Source organism: Anolis carolinensis, chromosome 5 (assembly GCF_035594765.1).
Source record: "Anolis carolinensis isolate JA03-04 chromosome 5, rAnoCar3.1.pri, whole genome shotgun sequence".
Classification (NCBI taxonomy): Eukaryota; Metazoa; Chordata; class Lepidosauria; order Squamata; family Dactyloidae; genus Anolis; species Anolis carolinensis.
This window is the reverse complement of record NC_085845.1, coordinates 145,850,251-145,873,999: the sequence shown is the minus strand read 5'-3', so window position 1 is coordinate 145,873,999 and position 23,749 is coordinate 145,850,251. Positions and strand designations below refer to the sequence as shown.

General features: G+C 38.2%; 1 protein-coding gene across 7 annotated transcripts in view; it reads left to right on the top strand.

Moving 5' to 3' along the window:
• Positions 1-258: 258 nt before the first annotated feature.
• The window catches only part of adamts20 (ADAM metallopeptidase with thrombospondin type 1 motif 20), an 80,301-nt gene continuing 56,810 nt past the window's right edge, over positions 259-23,749 (top strand). For 4 of the 7 annotated variants that reach the window (XR_010006714.1, XM_062982495.1, XM_062982494.1 and 1 more), the window contains exons 1-5: positions 259-486; positions 4,389-4,735; positions 15,041-15,206; positions 21,431-21,690; positions 23,317-23,400. Coding sequence is in view for 4 of the 7 variants with exons in the window: in XM_062982495.1 (XP_062838565.1) it covers positions 396-486; positions 4,389-4,735; positions 15,041-15,206; positions 21,431-21,690; positions 23,317-23,400 (948 nt within the window). In the remaining 3 variants the exon portion in view is untranslated. Of the gene's footprint in view, positions 487-4,388; positions 4,794-15,040; positions 15,207-21,430; positions 21,691-23,316; positions 23,401-23,749 lie in introns of those variants that run through there. The other 3 variants (XM_062982499.1, XM_062982498.1, XM_062982496.1) reach the window with 2 other exon arrangements.

The window sequence follows — 23,749 nt, the reverse complement described above, 5'->3', positions numbered from 1 at the left end:
ATATTGTGGATCATCTGCCTTGATATTCTGGGTTATATGGCTGTGTGGAAGGGCTTTGGAGGGGAATGTCAGAGCGGGGTTTTCCGGCGGCTGAGAGAAGATAAAAGAGGATGAATGAATCAAAGGCGAGGAGGGAGGGAGGGAGGGATGGTTCGGCGCCCTCCGAAGAAGCCGTCGAAGAGTAGGCAGCCCGCGCCTCGTCCAATCAGGAGCCAGGCTCTGCCCCAAGGGGCGGGCACAGCCTTTGATGTCGGGGGTCCGAGGCACCCTTTCCCTCCTGGCTCTAAAGGCTCGGGGAGAGCGAGCGGGACCATGGAGGAGCCCGGCAGAAGGACGGCGGCAAGGCTGGCCGGCGGATCGCGCTCTTGAAGGGTTTGCCGCCCTCCTCGGGCACCATGCGCTTCTCCCAAGGCTTCGCGGGGCTCCTGTCTTTTCTCGCCCTCCTCGGCGCCAGGACGTGGCAGCTCCGCCTGCACCCTAAGCAAGGTAACAGGGAAGGAACTTGTGTCACTCCATCGCGTTGAGCCATTGAGCACAAGTGGTGGGAAAAGGCATTCGTTCTACAGAATCTAGATCAGGCATGGGCAAACTTCGGCTCTTCAGGTGTTTTGGACTTCAACTCCCACAATTCCTGGCCTCAGGCCCCTTCCTTTTCCCCCTCAGCCGCTTAAGCGGCTGAGGGGGAAAAGGAAGGGGCCTGAGGCCAGGAATTGTGGGAGTTGAAGTCCAAAACACCTGAAGGGCCGAAGTTTGCCCTTGCCTGATCTAGGAATGCGCATGCGCTCCCCGGTGAGGCGTGAAAAGGGCGGGAATCTCCTTTTCCTCGCGCGTGTTCGCTGTGTGTCCATTTCCCCAGCACTATAATTATTATTAGACTGAACTTCCCCGGTTGAAGAATTGAGAATGGTGTCGTTTAATGCCATTCGAGAACACTCAATGGAGGCTTGGGAATTGTAGTTTTACACAGTCTGTAGCCTGGGTTGCTCTGAGTTTTCCGAGCTGTGTCGCCATGTTCCAGAAGCATTCTCTCCTGACGTTTCGCCCACATTCTATGGCAGGTGTTCTCTGACATGAGGTTTGTTGGAAACTAAGCAAAGGAGTTTTATAAGTCTGTGAAAGGTCCAGGGTGGGAGAAAGAACTCTTCTGTTAGAGGCAAGTGTGGATGTTGCAACTCAGCACCTTGTTTTGCATTGAAAAGTCTTGCAATTTCAAAGCCTGGCTGATTCCAGCCTGGGCAGAATCCTTTGTTTGGAGTTGTTAGCTGGCCCTGATTGTTTCTTCTCCGGAATTCCCCTGTCTTTGGAGTGTTGCTTTTTATTTACTGTCCTGATTTTAGAGTTTGTTTTTTTTTAAATACTGGTATCCAGATTTTGTTCATTTTCATGGTTTCCTCCTTTTTGTTGAAATTGTCCACATGCTTCAGTGGCTTCTCTGTGTAGTCTGACATGGTGGTTATTAGAGTGGTCCAGCATTCTGTGATGTCAAATAATATGCTGTGTCTAGGTTGGTAAATAAATAACAAAATAAATAAAATTAGGAACAACACTCTGAAAACAGGGGAATTCCAGACATGAAACAATCAGGGCCAGCTAACACCTCCCAACAAAGGATTCCCCCAGCAGGAATCATCCAGGCCTTGAAGCTGCAAGGCTTTTCAATGCTAATCACGGTGATTAATTGCTATATTCACTCTTGCCTCCAACAGACAAGAGTTCTTTCTCCCACTCTGGACCTTCCACAGACATATAAAACTTGTGAAACTATAGCTCCCATGACCCCATAGCATAGGGGGTGCTTAAAGGGTGTCAGACAACATTAAGTCTACAAATTGTAGATGCTCCTTAAGATTTGGTTTGACAGGTGCAATCTGCAGGTCATTGTATTTGCTGAGTCCTTCTGAACCGTCTGCACCATGCACACATCTGGATTTTTTAAAGATAGGTATTTGTGTTGAAAATTTTAAAATATATTAAAAGGTGTATGTAGAAATGAAAGAGAAGAAAGTTCATATAATTAAAGTAAAAAATGTTAGAATGTCTTCTTACTTTCTGAACATAGAGCATATAAAATCCAACTAACTAAAAACGTACTTTGTTTGCTTCAATTAATTCAAAACTACTAATGACAATAAAGTACAATCCCTGCATCCATGGGCAATATGTTCCCAGATTTTGCATAGATGCATGAAACCATGGTTAATAGTGAATCCTAGCAAGGACTTCCAGCCCACGAATAACAGAGCCATGCTGGATGACCAAGAAAATGCCTAGAGGGAACATATTTTGTCAGGTGTGGAGAAATGAGACCGCCAATACAGGTCGTACTGTTTCTCTTTATTTTCTGCAAAAAGGCAATCAAGGATACACAGTCCTTCAAAAATGCCACCAAAGATTTTTGTCTGATCCAAGTGACTAGTTATTCATTTCAGCTAAATCAGTCAGTTTTAACAGCCAGTCCTCTTTTGTTGGTATTGTGCCATGTATACTCTTGGGAAACAAGCTGTGTGTGTGACACAGTGACCTAAATCCTGTTCTTAGTCCTCACTAAAGCAAACCCACTCAGTCAGTGAGACTTACCTATGTGATGACTCACCATTTAGCCATTGATTGAGTAGGGCTGCTGTAGTTGAGATGAAACATCTACACTTTTTAGGTTGGGGCCCTCCCACTTCCTCCTTTATCCCAGGATCTGATCCCAGGTTATCTGGCAGTGGGGACTCATTTATATCCAGTTTAAAGCAGATAATCTGGGATTGGATCCTGGGATATTGTGCTTAAGTGCAGTGAAGGACACTGTTCCATTGCCAGTACTGAAAAAAAGTTCATCTGTCAGTATAGGGAATTTTTGAAGGTGAAATGGAAGAGGTGAGACAACAAAATGCAGAGGCTAACTCCGGGTAATACAAGCCATTCATTTCATGGCTCACCAAACTCTAGGATCCTCCACCTCTGGTTTAAATTAAGTCCTGCACTAAGTCCTAAGAGTGTGTCAGATAACAATGTCTGCCATCCAGATTTGGTGGATAATTATTCAGTGTCACTGGAGAGGCCTTGATGCAAACGGGAGGGGACTTTAGTGAGTATGCATGAGCCTATAAATAGTGTACTATTATCTGCAAGTGTTAGGCGTTATTTCTGCATATTATAGCCGGCAGAGCATTCCACAAATCAAACACTATGGTGATTTATAACATTTATTTGATCTTTATCTGTTGGCTAATATATCTCACTATCCTGGTTTTAAAAGAGTGCCTAAGAAAGCAATATATAAACAGGGATAGACATATTTTGTATAGTTGGTGAAATGTGGCTGAACTGGAGAGTATAAGTTCTGATTTCACATCACCAGTGGCACCGATGGACCCATTGCTGCAAGGCTGAGAAATCCATGCTTGGTTTCATGGCTCCTCCTTCTGTTGCCACTGCTCCCAGTATTACACTTTCCCAGTTTCTTTTGGGAATTGGGTTCAACTCCTGGATGACTCCTTTACAACTCAGATTATCTTCTCTTACAGCAGTGGTTCTCAACCTGGGGCCCCCAGATGTTTTTGGCCTTCAACTCCCAGAAATCCTAACAGCTGGTAAAGTGGCAGGGGTTTCTGGGAGTTGTAAGACAAAAACATATGGGGATCCCAAGTTGAGAATCACTGTCCTACAGCAATGGATCAATTGGCAACCCCTGCACTGCTGTGTCTTTGTTTCTTCTTCAGAACATGACCAAGTGCTGCTGTATTGAACATGACACGCTGTATTGAATTTGGAAGTCTTTAGTTAGGTATGGCTGAACATATGAAATTAATTTAGTTTAGGGCACTATGATTGCCAGAACTCTACAAATTCAGGCATGGAGTGGTAGTATAACAGCTTTTGAGTTTATCTTCCTTTTAAGAAGATCATGTTTGGTTGTTCTAGTTCTCCCAGAAGGCAGATGGCCTATGTTATGGATGTGAAAAAAGTAGCTCAAAACTGGATGCCTCTGAAAGTGTTCCACCAATTCCCCGTACCGTGCACACCATCAATTTTTTTTTTTTGCAAAAAAAGTGGCATGATTTCCAGGCATTTCCTCTGAAAACCCTCATGTAGACCCCTCCCCCAAAAGGTGCAAGATGCTCCAGCACTACTCAGCACACCCAAATAAATTTATTTTGTTAGTGACTTTTTCAAAATGGTACCAGGAAATGATACACCCTCACTTCTAATCACCATTTTGGGAAAGACTTGGGTAGAGATAGAGAATTTTGGGAAGATTCTTGGCAGGAGTGTTATGGGGACAAGGGAAAACTAGCCTTACTCTCTGTGTGCTGGCCACTCAGGCTTAGGTGGATCTCCTCTTAATATGTATTGATTTTCCATTTGCTGACATCAGTCCCTTTGCTGATTTTCTGTAGAGACTTTGGTGAAACACCTGTCATCATATGAAATAGTGACACCTACACGAGTCAATGAGTTTGGAGAAGATTTTCCTCACACTCACCACTTCAAGAGGAGGAAAAGAAGTATGGAGGCACAAGTGGAGCCCATTTCTTTTAGGACTCATTACCGACTCAATGCCTATGGACAAGTTTTCCAGCTGAATTTGAGTGCTGACACAAGTTTCATTGCTCCTCACTATGCTGAGGTGCATTTGGGGGCCACGAAAAAATATCCAACCTCAAATCTGTACCATTGCTTCTTCCGTGGGCATGTCAATTCACAGGAAATACACACAGCAGTCTTCAGCCTCTGTGGTGGCCTGGTAAGCACATCTGTTAGGGTTTGAAATCCTTCATTCAAGCCTGTGTTGCCTTAAAAAGGTAAGGGAAAGTCTGGCTTTTGAAAGAGCTAGCAACAACTCAAAAAGCCCTATTGTAGATCCTACAAGAACCTTGTCATTTATTTGTTATTTATTTATTTAGGAGATTTCTATGCCACTTTTCTCCAGGTGGACTCAAGGCAGCTCACATCATCTTAAAATATACATCATAACATAAAACCAAAGCTAAAAACAAATGATAACAGATGGGAACTGATCTGACTTCTTCCAGCAGTGTGTTCCATAGCTTCAGAGCCTCCCCTGAAAATGTGCCTTGTCTAGTAGATTTTAAATGTAAGTTGGCTCTGGAGTGTGTGGAAATGAGGTTCTCCTTGCTGGACCTTCAAGGTCTGCCTGGTCTGTAGCATTGGACGTATTGTCTCAAGTAACCTGGACTGAAGCTGTGCAGGGCTTTATAGGTTAGAACCAGCACCTTGAATTGGGCCCGGGAACAAATCAGAAGCCAGTGGAGCTGTTTGTGATAGTATGGTCTTTCAAGTCAACATTCTTTTTTAATTGGAGTAGATTTTTTTCATGTCAGGATCTGCAAGTCACTTCTGGTGTGAGAGAACTGGCCGTCTGCAATGACGTTGCCCAGGGGACACCCAAATGGTTTTTTTAAATGTTTTACCATCCTTGTGGGAGGCTTCTCTCATGTCCCTGCATGGGAAGATGGAGCTGACAGACAGGAGCTCATCCTGCTCCCCGGATTCAAACCTCTGACCTTTCTGTCAGCAGTCCTGCCAGCACAAGAGTTGGAGTAGATATATAGCATTTCTGTATCCACCTATCTTAATAGTATCCTCCATAACATCTTGGAGTCTCAAGCAACAGAATAAACCACACAACTGTGTAATGTTTCTGGAGGCTGATAGGATGTCTCTTAATCCAGCACTCTCCACAGCATTGGAGTAGATACAATTTTCTAGTGATACTATCTTTACCTTCCCCCCCCCCTTCCCACTTTTCTCTTCCTTGTTCTCCCCCACCTTCATTTCTTGACACTTCTGTTACCTTTCCTCGGGTTTGAAGAGAATGAGAGATTTTTAACATTAGAGACAACTTATGCACTTGAATTCACAAATGGGGAATTGTGTCAAGTGGATTATGCATCTGCTTCAGAAAGGTTTCAGTAAAGTAGAAACAACCTGGTCTTTGAAATTTTAATCAGTGTTTCATATTTCAGGTTGTGACATTTTATAACTAGATACACTTTCAGTAATGTCAGTTGAATAAATAATATTTAGTTCTGCCTGAGATCTGAGCAGTGGGAAACTAATGTCTCTACTAGGCTTGTCCGATCGATGGAAAAAATGTTTCAGTTCTCGTTTCTAAAGTAGGGGGTGCCGGCTCTTCGATATAGAAATTATTTCTTAATTTTTCACCCAAAATTTTTGGATATTTCCGAAAATTCGTAATGTTTCTAAAATGTTTCTAAAATGGCGGACGCGCATGCGCAATCGCCAAAAAACAGGAAACCGGGGGGGACTTTTCTGGGGGTCTCCTGCCCTCATTTCTTGAGCTATTCTCATCAAATTTGGTACAGTGGGAGAACACATTCCACACTCTTTGCTCAACAAATTGCAGAATGTTTCCTGTCTCCTATGATTTTTGACGAATTTTCATAACTTTTTATAATACACTATTTTTCAATATTTGAAGAAACCTGTTCCTGGTTTGAAAGTCTTATTTCCTGTTCAATTGGGTTCTTATCACTGTAAAAGTCCCTCTTCTACTTGTGTAGACTTTGGATTAGAAATGCAGCACACGCCAAGCAATGCCTTGACAGGATTGGCAACGTCCTTTGGAAACTATAAATTGTTGTGGACCCTCTATTGAATCAAATCAATGTCTGACTTTGTGATTGCAGAAATAAAACTCAGCCCAAGGCTTGGGAATAGAAATGGAGTGTGAGGGAAGCAATGCCTTGGCGGGTGCCCCACGTCCTTTGGAAACTATTTCTTCCAATGTACCCTTTAGGTTTGAAAACAATGTGTGTCTTTGTGATTGCTGCAATAACACTCAGCCCAGGGGCTTGGGATTACAAAGGGAGCGGGAGGGAAGCAATGCACTTGCAGGAACGCAGACGTCCTTTGGAAACTATTATTTTCAAGTCCCCCCCCCCCCCCCCGCTTTCAGGATTGCAAAGAAGGGCTGATGTGGTGATTGCTAAATTCCAAAAAAGAAAACAGAAAGGCAAAGGGACTCCCTCTGGAGTAGAAAAGTAAAGCACCCCAAGCTCTGCACTTGCAGGAACGCAGACGTCCTTTGGAAAATAAAAGTTCCCTAAAGCCACAGCAAGGACTCTGCCACAAGCCCCAAGCCAATTTCCCCCAAAAAAACCCCACAATATCGAACCAGCAACAACAGACAGACACTCTACCCCCTATAGCCAGAACAGTCACTTAGCCCTCTCTCCCCCAAGCAAGCAAGCAGCTTCCCAGCACGTGCAAACCACCCTCTCTCCTCGGTATCCTAGCCCAGAATGGCTTGGCTCTGTTGCAGAGGGGATTTTTATAGCGATCCTCCACGTGGACGGGGAGGACGCTAGCCCCCACCTTTTTCAGCCATCGTGGAAGACTCTGATTGGCCAGGGAGCGGTAGCCATGTTAGGCTGCGCTGGGCTCCCATTCATGTTAGGTTGCAGAAACAAAAAAAAATTAAATTTTTTTTTAAAAAAAATATTTTTAAAAAAATTTGGAAGGAAAAAATTTAACGAAAATTTTAAGAAACAATTAGAGAATGGGCCAACGATGGTTCGAATTACATTGCCAGTTGCGCCCAGGGAAAACGTTTCAATACTCGTTTCAAAAAACGAGAACAATCCGAAATAATTACGAAACGAGAAACATAACGAAAATTTGGACAACCCTAGTCTCTACATCTTTGATTCCTAGAAACTGAAAGAATTGGGTATGCCACCATTTCATGGTTTAGTGGTATCTTTTTCCAGATATAATTTAGGTGGTTCTGCTGAATGGACCACTAGAAAGATACTCACTGTGCCCTTGTACCAGCACATCAATATTTAGTCCATCATAGTTTGTTTGATTCCAGTGCAATGTAGTTCTCAAACATGTTTCATTGTTACTATTTTCATCATGTTAAGGTGCACTGAATATTAGAAAAGGGCCAGATGTTGGTGGTCCCTTATATATACCATTGGGCACATGCAATCCTTCAAGTGTATATTTTTTCCACAGGAATGCTGCTGCGAAGTGGGTCAACAGAAAAAAGGCATTAGGTGTATATAATTTTTTTCTGAATCATGTGCCATGTAATTTCTTACAAGGATTGGCTTTCATTGTATTAGAAGTGACACAGTTTAATTTTGATTATAATTGAAAGTATTTCCATTAATAAAATATAATGTACTTGTTATTAGTCATATCATACAGGGTTTATTTCAGTTAATGCATTACATTAATTGCTAAGAAGTATAATACAAGTTTGTAATCAATTATATATTTCACTTATTATTCTAGTATTTCCCTTTGCATAGAACAAGTTACTTACAATATAAACCCCAGACCTTCCCCTTGCATATGGATATAGGCATTGTTAGCATTCTTGGGCCCCTTCTACACAGCTGTATAAAATCCACGTTGAACTGGATTATATGGCAGTGTGGACTCAAATGACCCAGTTAAAAGCAGACATTGTGGATTATCTGCCATGATATTCTGGGTTATATGGCTGTGTGGAAGGGCCCTTGGAGTTGTAATCCAAAAAGTAATGTTTTCAAGTTCTGATCAAGATGTGTAAACTGAAACATGGGTTAAAGACGTGCACACCTTTGCCACTTTGGTTTATTTTCTGAAGAATCCCTATAACATGTTCTCTCAAAACTTCTTTGAGAAACCAGATTCCTAACTTTTGTTGTACTCAAATAGAACATTGCAGTTTTGGATTTCAGTCTTGTTTTGTTTTGGCACATTTTCCAGCTTATCTTTTCTAAATGACCAATACAACATGATTGAGTTGGATCACCAGCCTGTAGCTCTCATTACAGGCTGTTTTCATCTAGCTTTTTGTAACCTCTCTTTTCTGTGTATATGGATAATGAAACTTAGGGATGAATGAGGAAGTGCTAAAACATTGGTTTTGGTCTCTGTCCATGGTAGATGCAGGCTAATCCCTGCCATAGTTTCATGAGAGTTCATTGTTTTGGTAAGGGTGAGGCCATAATTCATTCAATAAAATCCAGAGCTCCAATTTAGTCTTTGAAACTTAGAGTTCTAATTTTGGGCTCAGAAAGGAAACAAACTGGCACACACACTTCAGTGTTGAAACCACTGAGGAAATCAGAACACCTTGGATAATTTCCTACATAGATCTTCAAGCAGAAGGATCTAGAGAGAGAAGAGGATTCTATTTCTAGTGGATTCCTTGGACTTTCCAGCCAAAAGTTCTCTTGGAACTATCATAGAACTGCATCTCTAATTTTATACAGAAATCCTACCATCTTTTTGCCAGTTGGATCAGGAATTTGAGAATTCTATCATCTTTTTCTTCATTTATTTCCTTCAGTGAGTTCCTCTTAAGCATCTCTTTATGTTTTTTCCCCACATATTCTTTTGAATTTTGTTTTCATTGCATGCCTTGTGAGAAAAACATGTCAAATTTTTCATTTATGACTGAATTTAGTATCATGATTCAAACAATGTTAATTCCTGACTAATAAGCTCTTTTCTTGTGTGCTTCCCTTTCCGTCTCCTTTCTCCCACAGCGTCTTTAGATTTTCCATATGACTTGTACCTTGGATTGTGATATGATAGTTTGATGCAACTTCCAATCCAAGCAGAGTATGATTTGCACAAATCTGGTTACAAGTGCCCAAGCGTAGTCTGATTCACATTAAAATTAACTGTAAATTTATTCAAAATACAGATCACTAATTAATTTGGTACTTTAATATTGCATATTGAAGTTGTGAGTACAATTTTACTATTCTGGTGTAGAAATAGTTCTACCAATAGCATACATTATATGTAAAAATGAAACTTGATCCTAAAGGGAAAGGCATTTTCTGTCTGTGTGAAATCCTGATACATGAGAGAACAGTTTCTTCCATGACTACTTCCTACAAATCAAAAGCAAATGAAGTATGAGAGGCTGCTTTGATCCATGTGATGACAATTATGTCATCCAGTTTCACATATTTGTGCGGAGCTGCAATGGATCAATGCTGTAAATGTCAGAGGAAGAAGAAATACAGGACGCAGAAAAATCCCCACAGAGAACTGCAAAAATTAAAATTTAAAACATATTCTTAATGTATATACAAAAGTACAGTCTGCCTGAAAATATCAGATTTTTATCTTTTAAGCTTATTTCTTATGTCTTTTCAGAATTCTCCATTTTGAAATTGATAAGAGCTTATATAGTTACTGACTGAATACACATTATGAACTAAAGTATTTCAGTCAGATATATGTGGCCGAAAAAATAACTTTACAGTTTTTTCATAACTATCTTTGTACACACAGTGTTCCCTCCAAACTTGTGTGTGTATGTTGATATATATGATGCACACATGGAATATAAAATATAGACTATGCATGTATGTACACACAAATACATATATAGTCTTTAGTCTGTTTCAGTCCAGTGGGTACTAAGAGGTCAATTTCGGGCTACAGTACTTCAAATGGGAAAAAATAGATACGAAAAGCACTTTAAACTGAAAGGTATCTGTACTAGGATTCATAGTCACTTCTTACATGGAAGTATTTCTCATGTGTGAATTGCATTATATTCTGAACTTTAGAGTATAGTGATTACTTTTCAAGTATCTAAAACAGATGAAGTAGCTACAGTTGCTTTTAGGTGTTACAGTATAACCATGCAATGTATACACATTCTGGATACTGACAGTACATACATACAGATAACAGGGAGCAATTGGGAATTTCTCTAGCAATAGATATGAAGAACTATAATATAAAGATAGAAGTTCTGTACAATGACAGTTTTAGGGCTAAAGACAACATCTGATTATTTGCAGACAGACATATTTTAGAAATAGTTCCAGAGATGCAAACTGCCTTTTCCCTAAGTTCTATATTCTTCTTTTACTTTCACTTCATGGTCAGTTTTAGTTTCCTACAAACATGGGCTACAAGATCTGCTGATGATTTCACTGGCTGCAGGCAGATCAAAGTAGTCTCTCAAACATAGTCCAGACAGAAAAATCAAGAGGTAAAATACATTATTATTTAACTGAAGGTTGTTTCACACAGCCATATAACCCAGAATATCAAGGCAGGTAATCCACAATATCTACTATGGAAGTGAAAAGTCTGGCTCTTTGGAGTGTTGCTCTTGACAGATTCAAGAAAGCTGATGTATCATCTGTCAGTAATTAGACCAGCTTTGTGACCAAATATTACCTCACTTCTCCATAGCTCCAGATGTTGTGAATCTATTTCCACTATGTATGATTAAGATATATGTACCAAATGTACAGCTTGGATATAGTTTTTTTATTATAGCCCCTGCATGCAATGCATTTAGAAGGTTTACTATTTGGTGAAAGACCTATTGTAGTATAGAAAACCCGTTGCTATAGAGTCAAAGATGCTTATCTGACTGTAACACAAGCACTACTATTTCCACTATTCCTACTATTATTAAGAAAATAGTGGTCTATGTATAGAACAGAGAATGACATAATTTGGCTTTCAGGTGCTATTGTAAGTGAATGTGTGGGTATGTGGAAATAGTGTGTGTGGTCACTGGGTGGTAGTAAAGCAGGAGTGGGCATTATGCAATCCTCTAGATCAATGATTTCCAAACTCCAGGTGTTTTGAACTTCAACTCCCAGAGGTTTCAGCTGCCTTGCCCAGTGATCAGGAACACCTGGAAAACTAGAGTTTGGAAAACACTACTCTAGATGTTGTTGTACCACAATTCCCAGTAACCATATAATTCTTTGAGTCAGGTAGTGCTGTTCAGAAGTTACAGCTGAACAAAATATGCAGAGAACATGATTCACATCCATACATTACATATGTAGTGTTTGTGGTTTATTTGAGTACTAAATTATGTTTTAAATATATTTATGCATGTAGGTTTTATCATTCTGGCCAATAATTATGAGATGCTATGATATGAAAAGTGCGTTAGTGAGCTTGTTGCTAAAGATCTAAGATAGAATTAATAAATTTTCCACAAGTGAATGTTAATAAACAAGACCTAGTGATGTTGTTTCCTAATTTAAACTCAAAGAGATCGTGAAGTGTACTACTGCTTCTGAAGCTTGCATCAGATTTTTTTGTAGCGCCTATTTAATTCTGGACTTTAGGCACGAATCTTTGTGTTAGATTTCAAGATCCATGCTTCAAAAGCAGGATCCCTAAATAAAGAAGTGTGTGTTCAGAAATGCCACATAATGAAAGAATATGTCATGAGAAGATACCATCCAGAATGATGTTTGATAAGTTAGAAGGTAGAGGAGGACCACATTCCAGATGGATAGATTCAATCAAGAAAGCCTCATCTCTGCATCTGCATCTGTTGGTGATAGGTGACTTGGAGGTTTCTCAGTGATGTGAAGTTGAAATCAACTTGACAGCAGTTAATACATTGCCAGATTTGAAAATGGGAATAAATGGGGCTGTCTGGGTCCTGTTTCCCCCCTCATTCTAATCCAGGAATATAACATTTACTTGTTACTTTGAGAATAATTTTTTGTGAAATTTTATGGATTTTTTGTATTTTTAAAAGGCATTTTAAAATTAAAAGTAAATAAAATGTACTGTGTTATTAATTAAAATCTTGCTGTCAGAATGCTGGCTCACAAGCAGCACTAATGTGTTATTATTTTTTTTAAAAAAGGATACTTTCCATGTAATGTTCTGGCTAAATGTTTCATAATCTAAATTTTAGTCTGATCGTAAATTGCAGTACATGGCCAAGGGTCGATAGTAGTATATGTTGCCAACTATGAAATCTGTGAAACTTTGAGTTATTATTTTTGTATGCCTAACACATTTTACTTAATAGTCCCTATGTTCCCCTCTTATTTTAGTTAAGCATAACCATAGAATTTTATGTACAGCACGCACCCATTTAATTTGAAGTTACTGCACTGCCAAGATATAAAATATTGCAACATGAATGTTTGCTTTTCAGACAGCAACTTCTAGTATGCATAGTTCCATTTAGCATATTGTATACACAAATCAAAGGTCACTTCATGCATGCACAGTTCCTATTGAAGTAAATAAGATATAAGTTTGTATGGAAAGGCCACATTTGACCTAATGGCAAGGTAGGGAACTTTAAAACAGGCCTTTGATATTGCTATGGTCTTTTGATCAACTAAGAAGTATTTCACTGATTCAACACATGATTTCTTTTAAAGTGCTAAGATAAAGTCTTATCTGGCTTACATTGGAAATTATTTGTTTTCACCATTTATTAGGAAGTGCAATGATTATATTTAAATTTGTCCATGATAATTTTAACAGATTAAAAAACATATCCATTTAAACAAATAACAATGCACTATTCTTTACAAACAGCAGGTATATAAAACCCCCACCTCTGAGAACTTCACACACGTGTCATGTGCCACCTTACAGGATCATGGTAGTCTTTATTAGTCAGATCCTGCCTTTTCCATTTCTACAGATTCCCATACCTATAATGGGATGGTAATTTTTAAGAAATATGGGCAAAGCTTAATTTAATTATTATTTCATAGCTCACCTGCTGCAATGTTGAGTCCCACCTGAGGAAAGAGACCATGTTCTTGCAGACCAGGACTGGAAATCATGCAGCACTCCAGGTTTTAGTGGACTACAACTTTCTACATTTCTCACCATTGACTCTACTACCAGGATTGTGGGAATTTTCTTTCCACTAGGGAGATCTACACATTATCAGTGTTCATATTTTTCCCACTCCTCTAGATTCTGACATAACTAGTTGTTTCATTGCATGCAGTAGTCAAACAACTTGTTTGTTATAGCATGTTCAGTCATGGGTACACATGCACAATACCACAAGAACTAATATCTGAAAATATTTGCATGCATTTCCCTCAAATCATGGGAGTTGACACTTTTATGAGAGTACATCATTGTAAAAAAAAATATCATCACATCTCCTCCATTCATGTTGTCATTATGTATAGTCTTCCCAGGCCTTGAAGCTTGTTTAACTTAACAAATTATAAAGATCTGATTGAAAAAAATCATGGTGAAGATTTTTGATGGCAAAAAACATACAATATTTTATCTTTTCAGAGTTAATCCTTTATCCATTGGTGTAACCATTTGTATTTGCGATCTGCCCAAATAATTCCAGTGAACTGTGAATGCACAAATCTTGTTGTTCTTGACTTTTGATTATTTTTTCATCACTGAATAATTTTTTATTTGTTTCTATATTCCCTGCCTCCCTCCCAAACTTAATCTAAAACCACCAATCTGTACACAGTGCTACAGTTTACATCTGCTCTGGCTGAAGATACATTATTCTTAATCAAACCCATCTTACTCTCATCTGGGGCTCATTACACAGTGACTGGTGATTCCCCAAGAGCCACCCTTCAATTAGTTACAGCTGCCCTTGGAGGCCAACTCAACCCAAAACTGTGGCAGCCTGCCATAGCTACTTTTTTGGGTTGCGTTTTATAAAAATCTCACAGTATTACAAAATTACTAGCAAGCAGTTGCTGTTATATTTAAAGTTTCCCCAACTATTGGAGAGAGAAAAAACACACAAATCTGTTAGCTTGTACGTTTTTACTTGACAATTTATGGTATTGAATTCAGTCTGATTTATTTCTGTGATAACTTGCAGGTTAAGATATAAAATTATTCTAATTCCACCAAATAAAGAGTTTGATTTTGAAATGCAGCCACTGAGAAAAAACATCTTCTTGCAAAATATTTCAAATGCAAATATGATGCAAATTATTTGTGACATTATTTATTTAATCTCATTTCTACTATATCATGGTATACCTTGTAAAATAACTTCATTAATTGACTCATGTTTACCAGTGGTATCTTAAAAGCTGTTATAAATATAATTGTGCATTGCATTGTGACCTCAGCATTTCATCTTATTAATGAGATTGAAACCTCAGTTTTGTCCACAAAACTATGTTGGTACTGCAAGCAGCTTTTCCAAGGTTTGAGCCTCTTAAAAGGGGCATCTAATTATTTGCTTCCATTCCAGTGTACTGAAGTACCTTTCTTGTTCAGTTCTAGTGATCCTCTTTCTTGCTTTCAGATGGGCACATTTAGATCACATGATGGTGAATACTTTCTAGAACCTTTGATGACAGAAGATGAATATGAAGATGACGATGACCATAAAAAGCCACATATCATATACAGACATGAAGAATTTAAGAAAGATTCTTATCAAAATTTCTATAAACCATGTGAAACTTCAGGTACAGTTGACCTTAAAACAATGATACATTGTATAATTCTTGTTGTAGAAACAGCATTATTGGAAGTATTTTTCTTTTGAGGACATTAGTGAGTAATTTTAGCAAGATTTGCTTGTATCTGTAGTATGAAAGTACAATGTTACAAGTGCAATTAGTAGCTCCAGCTCGAATAGATTAATTAAATAATCAGAAACAAGTTTTAATTTTCCAAGTTACAATTGATTCAATGAGGGTTTTTTTCTAGTTAGGATTGGCAATTGAATTTTGGTTCAAGTGTGTTATCCTTTCTGTGAACTCACATTGGTTTTATACAATCTTAACCATCTCGGCAAGAATCCTAAGTACTGTATTGCAGTTTAATGAAGTGCTTAATTTGATGGTCGTGAATCCCAACCTTCCTCATTTAAACTATGAAGTGTTTTTCTGCCTATGTCTCATGTTGTACAAATCCACATGTTTTAACAGGGCCTTTTAAATTGCTGTGTAATGGAATCAAAGTGAAAGACCTGTTCTGTCAGTTGTTTCAGAACCAATACATCAGCTGTTTGTGTCATTCTTGGAACAAACACTGGATTTCTGGATTTCATTTTGTTCCAGAATGTACAATTATGGACTGATTCAAATCAAGTGTAAAATTTATACTTAGATTGACACTAAAATAGCATTGTGCCAATTTGTGACTGATAACAAATATTGGGTTTTTATTGCTGGCTTTTTTTTGGTCAATTTTATATTACATTTAGTGCAGAACAAATTTTGTGTGCTGCCAGCCAGACTGTTTCATTTAAGTCATAAGTAAATTCATCAACTTGGACAATTCCTGATAAAGTTGTATTTCCCAGGTTTCCTGTGAACAGAGCAATAGCAATTAAAATAACTGATGACTATGGTATTGATGCATCCTCAGTGTCAAGTCAGTGATACGACTTAATCTACTGGTTATGCTGTCTTCTCAGAAAGCACCTTGTACAATATCAGTCTCCAAAAACTATACCCACCAAAATCAGTTGCAGTTTTGTAATCTACAATTTAAAAACTGAGCCACTTCCTTCCTTGTGTCTGTGTTTGTTTTTATTGTGACTGTTGTTATTATATTACTATTATTGTCATCTGTGATATTTATATACATTTATATATACAAGAAAGAGACACCTAGTTTAGTTAGTCCTTGGTATGCTGAATTTTGGTTAGCATCTACTACCTGCAGGGGCTTGCCTAAGAGACCCTTTTAAAGAGTATGGTTCATTATGCTGTTCCTATAGTTGAACTAGAGCTGGAATTTTGCTTTGTATGGAGTTCCTTATTTCGAGAGAAGAATGCAATATGTATGTAGAATATCAAGCAGAGTTTGAATGGGGAATCGGGTTGTAAAGTTGCTTACTGTGTTTAAAAATTTAATTGAAAGATGTTAATGGGCAACATTTTACTTTGTTTCATTTAATCATGTACAGCTTTCCTTCATGAACAAGCTTTGCAGTCTGGAGATGTGTGATGACTCTTGGCTGTTCTGGCATCAGATAAAGCCAAATTACTTTCCCCCCCATATTTGGTTGATTAGTAAACAGAGTCCATTCCTTTCCTGGAACCAATCATTTCCCATTATTCCTGTGTTGTGACAATTAGTGTGATTTTTAATTTTGTGATTTAAGATTGAATACAAACTGGATATGATTGTTTGGAGAGAAATAAGTTTATAATGGAAAGAGCAGTAGTCGTGAATTTGTTTTGTTTGTTTCACATATGCTCTCTAGGCAGCTTTCATTTAGCTAGATCACATACATTTTTAAGATGAATGTCATTGCCAAGTATGCTGTGTCAGGCTTGCATACAGATTAAGAATATTCAGACAAGTGTGCATGATGTAGAATGCAGCTAGTTGTCTTTTAGATAAAAGTATTTTGTAGAGGAGCAGGGAGACGGAAAGAGAAAGAGAGAGAGATGGGTAGCATGTTTTAGGAGCATATTTTCGACTTTTGCCTTTGGTGTGTTGGAAGGCAATTTTGGTAATTTTCTGCTGTTCTTCATGAACAAGATTATACCATGATATTAAGAAAACTGTTTTACAGATATCACTTTTTAATGGAATTTTAAACAGATTTTCAGTTCATATGTTACTCTTACAGTTGGAAAGAGAAGCACCATTCTTGAGAGAAGACTTTCTATTCCCTGTACACAAATACCCCACTTCTCCCCCTGATTAGGATTTTCTTTTGCCAGTGATTTATTCATTCCAGCACTTGTCAGATTCTACAAAAACACAAATGTTAGGAGCAAAATCAACCCATTGAACCTACTTATGCAGAAAAAGAAAATCTGAAGACGCTTAACAAGCAGTGGTTGTATACTACCATATAATGCAGTGTAGAGTTACTTTAGCCTGCGTGCAGTCACACAACACATGCAGGCTGATATAAATTAAACCAGGATAAAATCTGTATCCCAGGTTTAAAATTACAGGGGAAAGTCAGAATTCTGAAGTAGGGTTTTGATTTTCCCCTGTTTTGGAACAATGGAGACTCTGTTCCAGAATTCCTAGATTAGTGACCCTTTAGCCGTTTCATGTTCCCAGGTTCAGGCCGCCCAGATTGATGGGATGACCATCCCTTCTGACTCCTAGCATCCAAATCCCCCTCCCCCAAAGACAAAAAACAAACAAACAAACAAACAAAAAAACAGCACTGTACCCGATTTCTGGGACATTTGCTTGCTGGTTGCAGCCATGAGCTTCAGAGGAGTGGGAGAAGGCTCACTCCTCCCAAGCTGCTTTACTCAGTTACTTGTCAGAAACCAGGAAGTAAATATCTTTGTGGGGGTTTTGGGGGGAGGGGTGAAAGCCAGCCCCATTCCCAGTTGTGTTGAACCAGTTTCAACACTCCTGGGCTGTGGGGCCACAGTCCCCACATGTGGGTGGTTGGCCTCACTCCTGTATGACTTCAATGTGGCTTCAAACCTGTGTGTTTCACATTGGTTTGGGGCTGCATTTTATTCCTGTATAACCATAACAACAACAACAATAACAACAACAACAACAATTTTATTTCTTACCTGCTTCTCCTCATGGCTCAAGGCGGGTTACAACACTGCTTAAACACATAGTCATTTAAAAGCACACACATATTAGAACATATTTCCATAAAATACATATTAAAATGCACAAAACAAAAGTTAGACATAGAGTGGAAGTTTAAGATTAATCATTTAAACTATCTGGGCAGGCTTGCCAGAAGAGATATGTTTCTCATCCGACCTTAATCAAACATTCTCTTTGGAGATCTAAACTTGGGCTTCTTTGACATGAAATATCTAACAACATCTATACAAAACATGACTTGCAAACATTCTATTCAGTTTGCTATTTCAAAACATTTTTAATATTGATTAAAAAGATAGTAATTAGGAAAAAAAAACAATCTGCATTTTAGACATGTACACAAGTGTAATATTTTCATTGGGTTGGATTTTCTTGTATACTAACCAGCAGTTATTGAAAGTATGGTGACTTGTTTATAAATACATAATGAATCAAATGTCCAGCTTTTCCTCATGGTGTATTAAAACTGTTGTGATATGGTTGAACTGCTGTGCTTAAGAGATTGTGAGTCTAAGCAGATGGGCTCCACTGAAGTTTTTGGAAACTGCATCATCTTTGTGGCTATTCCAGCTCAGATTTCAAAGAATTGATGTAATGATAAATTTAAGCTCATAGCCTTTTCCCATTTCATTGGTGGTGCCAGTCATCTTTACCCTCTTCTGGTCAGCTTCTCTATCCTTTGGTGCCACCTGCTGTCTACTTTCCAATGCAGTTGTTTGGAAATTAAATTAACAGTACTATAGTCAAGTTCCATAACAGCAGTTGCTGCTGAAAGTGGACTTACATACCTGTATTTATATTTTCACATTCACATGCACATCCATTCAGCCACCCAGAGTGTGTAGTTCAGTACAGAAAGAAGTGTAGTACAGTAAAGAGGGAAGAACACTTTGCAAGCTTGCTTTCATTTAGATGCAATACTTTCTCCTCTTTTAAAGCAATGATGTACACAAATGTGTAAGCCAAACAATTGGAAGAACATTTCCCTAGCTGATGTAGATATGAAACAGAGGGCTGTGCCATTTTCAGAGAAATCATGTGACAACTATGCACTACAAAAGAAGCATCCCATGGTGCTGCCTGATACTTTTTGCCAGGTTATCCAAAGCTCCTGTACAGAAACCACCCAAGAAAATTGATCTTCCACTGAAGTCCCCTTTGATAGATTGATGCTTACTGTTGCTGAGAAAAACTGCTAGCTTACACTATATGATTGACACAACTTTAAGTGCCATGGCTCAGTGCTATAGAAATTTGAGATTTGTATTTTGGTAAGGCAACGGCATTCTTTGGATGAGAAGATAATGACTTTGTAAAACTATAACTGCCATGATTTCACAGCATCGAGCCATGACAGTTAAAGTTAAAGTCATGTCAAACCATTAATTCTATAAAATAGATGCACCCTGGATTGGTCTAGATATCAAATGTTTTGGCAAGCCTAGTCTACTAGGCTCTGCTACTGATATTTATGTGGGAACTACTTTGATTCCTCCCCCCCCCCCTGGTCAAGCTGCTTACTACTCTAGTAGATGGTTTAATCTCCTAGAAATATCTTTGATATATCCAGGAAAAGATCATGTTATATATCTGACACCTGCTGTTTGTTTGTGTATGTGCATACCCATTTGCATGTGTGAGTAAAAGTACACCCGGATGAGAATTACTATTCAGCAAACTGCATTCCAGTTTCCCAGGCAACCCACTGAGCCCTAAATGGTGACCTCTTTGGAACTGTGCTTTCTCCCCAGCAGGCTGTCATACTGTGTTTGCCTTGTTCTTTCACAACTTACTGGACAAAAATGTCATTGAGATAAGGAAGCAAACAATGTTTTCAGTATAAAAGTATATTAATGAGAACGTTGACCTCTCTCCAGGAGCCTGTTTGCCAACTATGTTAGTGTAATGGTCTGTTATGTTTGCAGTTGCACTTTCGATGGGTCTGTGTAGCAAAGAGACAGAGGTGGTGATGGCTGTGGTCATGGCAGGTTTTATGCCACCTATTCCTTGAAAGCTTAGTTTCCAGTGGGGTCAACTAAGGCTGTATGTACTCTAAGACATGCAATTGTCCAAGTTGGACAGTCCTTTCCACATGAAGCAAGGTATTTAAGGAATAAACAGTACAGAGCCGGCAGCATCCTACTATCACTGTTGCAGACCACTTTTTTTTTTCTTTTTGTTGCTTTTTATCATTTCTATGCTGCCTCTGCCTTTACTTCTACTGTCAGTATTCAGGCAGGCCCTGGGTTATGAACAAGATCTGTTTTGTAGGTTTTTTCTTAAGTTGAATTTATATATAAGTCAGAACTTATATTTCTAAAATATAACTTCAGCCAATTTTTTAAAAAAAGTTTTGGATAGCATAGGGAAAGGTTAACACCCATGTGGTATGTTTTTTTTGCAGTCTGTGCTCCTATTCAGAAGTTGTAGCTTCATTTTCTGTCCCTGTGACGGGATTTTGAAATTTGTGGGTTGTCATGGAAGTTAAGGTTAGTAATAAAGTGTTAGTGGAGACATTTTTTCCCCATGGTGACTCTTGCAGGAGTGAATTTCTCATCCAAGGGGTAGATTTCCTCTCACTGCTTGTTATCTCACCCCAGTTGTGTGTAAGTTGGATGTTTGTAACTTGTAATATACTGGCTGAAGTTATATGATCCCAGCCTATGTTGTGTTGTGTTGTCATTTACAACTTCTGGCACAAATTAAGGTAAACCTTAGGAGTTTTAATGATGTTTGTTCAGAGGAGGTTCTTTCTTATTAGGCTGACAGAATGTGACCTGCTCAAGTTCTGTCTTTTTCTTTCAAAACTGCACAGTTAGGGATGGAGAACTTCATATATGTGTGCATGTCCTTCACGTGAACATTGGCAGCAGAGAACAAAATACCTGTTAGAGTTTGGAATTCGTAGCTGCTTTTTAAAACTTCCTTCACGCTAAACCCTATGAGTAGAAGGGATGGGTTTTCATAGGTTATTTCCTTGAGAGTATGAGCGGCCAAATGTGTCTTCCTCAAGCCAAGTTACTTTCAGTTTATATAATCTTTTAAACTCTGAACTGATTGCAAAAATACATTTAGGATTATAGTGTCTTGTAAATTGTACATGCACATATTCATTTTTCATTTTGTTTTGTAGAAGAGCCAAAGAAAACCACTTTACCATTTCCATATGAGAGCAGCTTAATGAAAGATATAAATAGCCTTCAAGAGCATACAGTTCTAGAATATGATTCAAAAAAACTGTTTGTAGACAAGAACAGAAGCAATCCACATTCCCGGAGAAAACGTTTCCTTTCATATCCAAGATATGTAGAGGTGATGGTTACAGCTGATGCCAGAATGGTTCAGCACCATGGACGGAACTTACAGCATTATGTACTAACACTAATGTCAATAGTAAGTAAGCCTGTCTTACATTATGTGTAGTATTTCAGTGTAAACATGACTTTTAGAATCTTTCAGAATGAAAGGATCCCTTTCAATATGGAGGAACCAATATCAATATAAAGGAACCAACAGAAGTAGTCCTTAAGTAGTTATAATAGTTGAAATAATATTTTTACCCTTAGATTTATGACTACAATCCAAAGAACAGTGAAACTTGAAGTCCATAGGACTGTATACTTGTTGCTTTGTTTTCTAAGGCGACAGCTTCCATACTTCATTACTAGTGGGACTCAGAACAAAATGTTGCAAAGTATCCCAGAGTCTCAGTGGATTGCCTTACTCCTTTTCCAAGCCAAAAGAAAAAGCAACTTGACATGGCAGCAAGGATTTGGTAGCCTTGCAAAGCAAGGGATATAATGGGCTATAATGGTCATGGTGCAAAGTAATCACTTACACTTGAGCTCTTGTATTATGGTTTTAATAATGCTAGAAATACTCATTTTGAGAGATCTGCATATTTTGACAGCATAGCCAAAATTCACGTCCACATTGTCCCTTATGCATATGAATATCCTTTTACAGAAGGGGGATTGGTGTTCCCTTCTTCCTCCCATTCCCAATTTAATGTAAAACCCCAAACTGCATCTCATGGCTGTTCTATGCTTCATTGTGAGAAGGTGGGATTGGAGAATTATCTGGATAGACACAATATGATGAAATCAATGCATAATTCATTCACATATATAAGAACAACACATTTATAACACATAGGAATATATTTCAATCCATTATTTATATATATTTCAGTATTTGATTTTATGGACATACCGTATATTTCAATCTAGTATTTAATTGTTCATTTAACTGAGAAATAATGATATAAAATGTACTAAAATTGTTGTTCCCTGGATAGTACTGAGTGTGCAGTGACTAATGCACATTAAGCCTGGATAAAGGTTTCAAAACATTACTTTTTTGTAAGTAACAATAAAGCTAACCTTAGCAAAAAAGAAAAAGAAAAAAAAGGATAAAACTCAATAAAAATATTAAATGTAGTGTTGATCTTACAACTCTTTCTTTTAAAAAAAGAATAGAAGTGTTGGGTTTGTGATTGATTTAGGTTTCAGAAAGGAAAGCATCTAATTTCTTTTCCTGATACACCATTTGTCACCTGCCAACCCCCTGCAAGGCACTATTCACTATGGGAGGCACCAGTTGTTGTTGACATAGGAAAACCTAAATACTTTGGCACCATATTACCCTTCATATGCCATGTTGACCACTGATATCTTCAATTGAGGTCTCTTTGGTTGCACAATAAATGTAATGACCATGACAAATATGAGCCTCCTAGCTGGGAGCACCTACTCTTTGAGTGTTAAAAATTATTATTTGAAAATAATTTGTTGGATTCCACAGCTGACTCAAGTCCCAGTAATGAGTAGGAAGCAATAATTAATTGAACAGTGTTCATTCATACTATATTTTTCACTACAGTAACAGAATATTTGTTTTATAGTGCAATGCATATATAAAAATTGTGATTTAGGATCACAGTATTTTTGTTTTCCCACAGGAAATAAGGACATAAGGACAGTATATAATATATTAATATGTTTGTTTTTGTTTTTTTAGGTTGCAACAATCTACAGGGATTCAAGTATAGGAAATCAAATAAATATACTCATTGTAAAATTAGTTGTAGTTCACAATGAACAGGTAAGAAAATACATAAAATTCATGTGTCAGAATATTTCATTGCAGTATTAGTTTTTAAGAAGCAATTTCAAATGAACTTTAGAAGTTCGAGAGAACAGGTCTAATTTAATTGGTTTTGGTCCTGTACATATTCATGGGAAAGGATAGAGCACTATGCAATTCTGGAGAATGGTTTTCATTTGGGGTTTGGAGGTTATACAGTATCAAACCAGAAATTTTGCACTATTCTGAAGACCGAGTCAGGGAGTCAGTCAGGTTCAACCCCAAATGTTGAGCCTGACTTCCCACGTGCTTGAACATTGAGCCTTTGTTGCTAGTTCAGAAGTTCATTTCCTATTTCAGAAGGAGT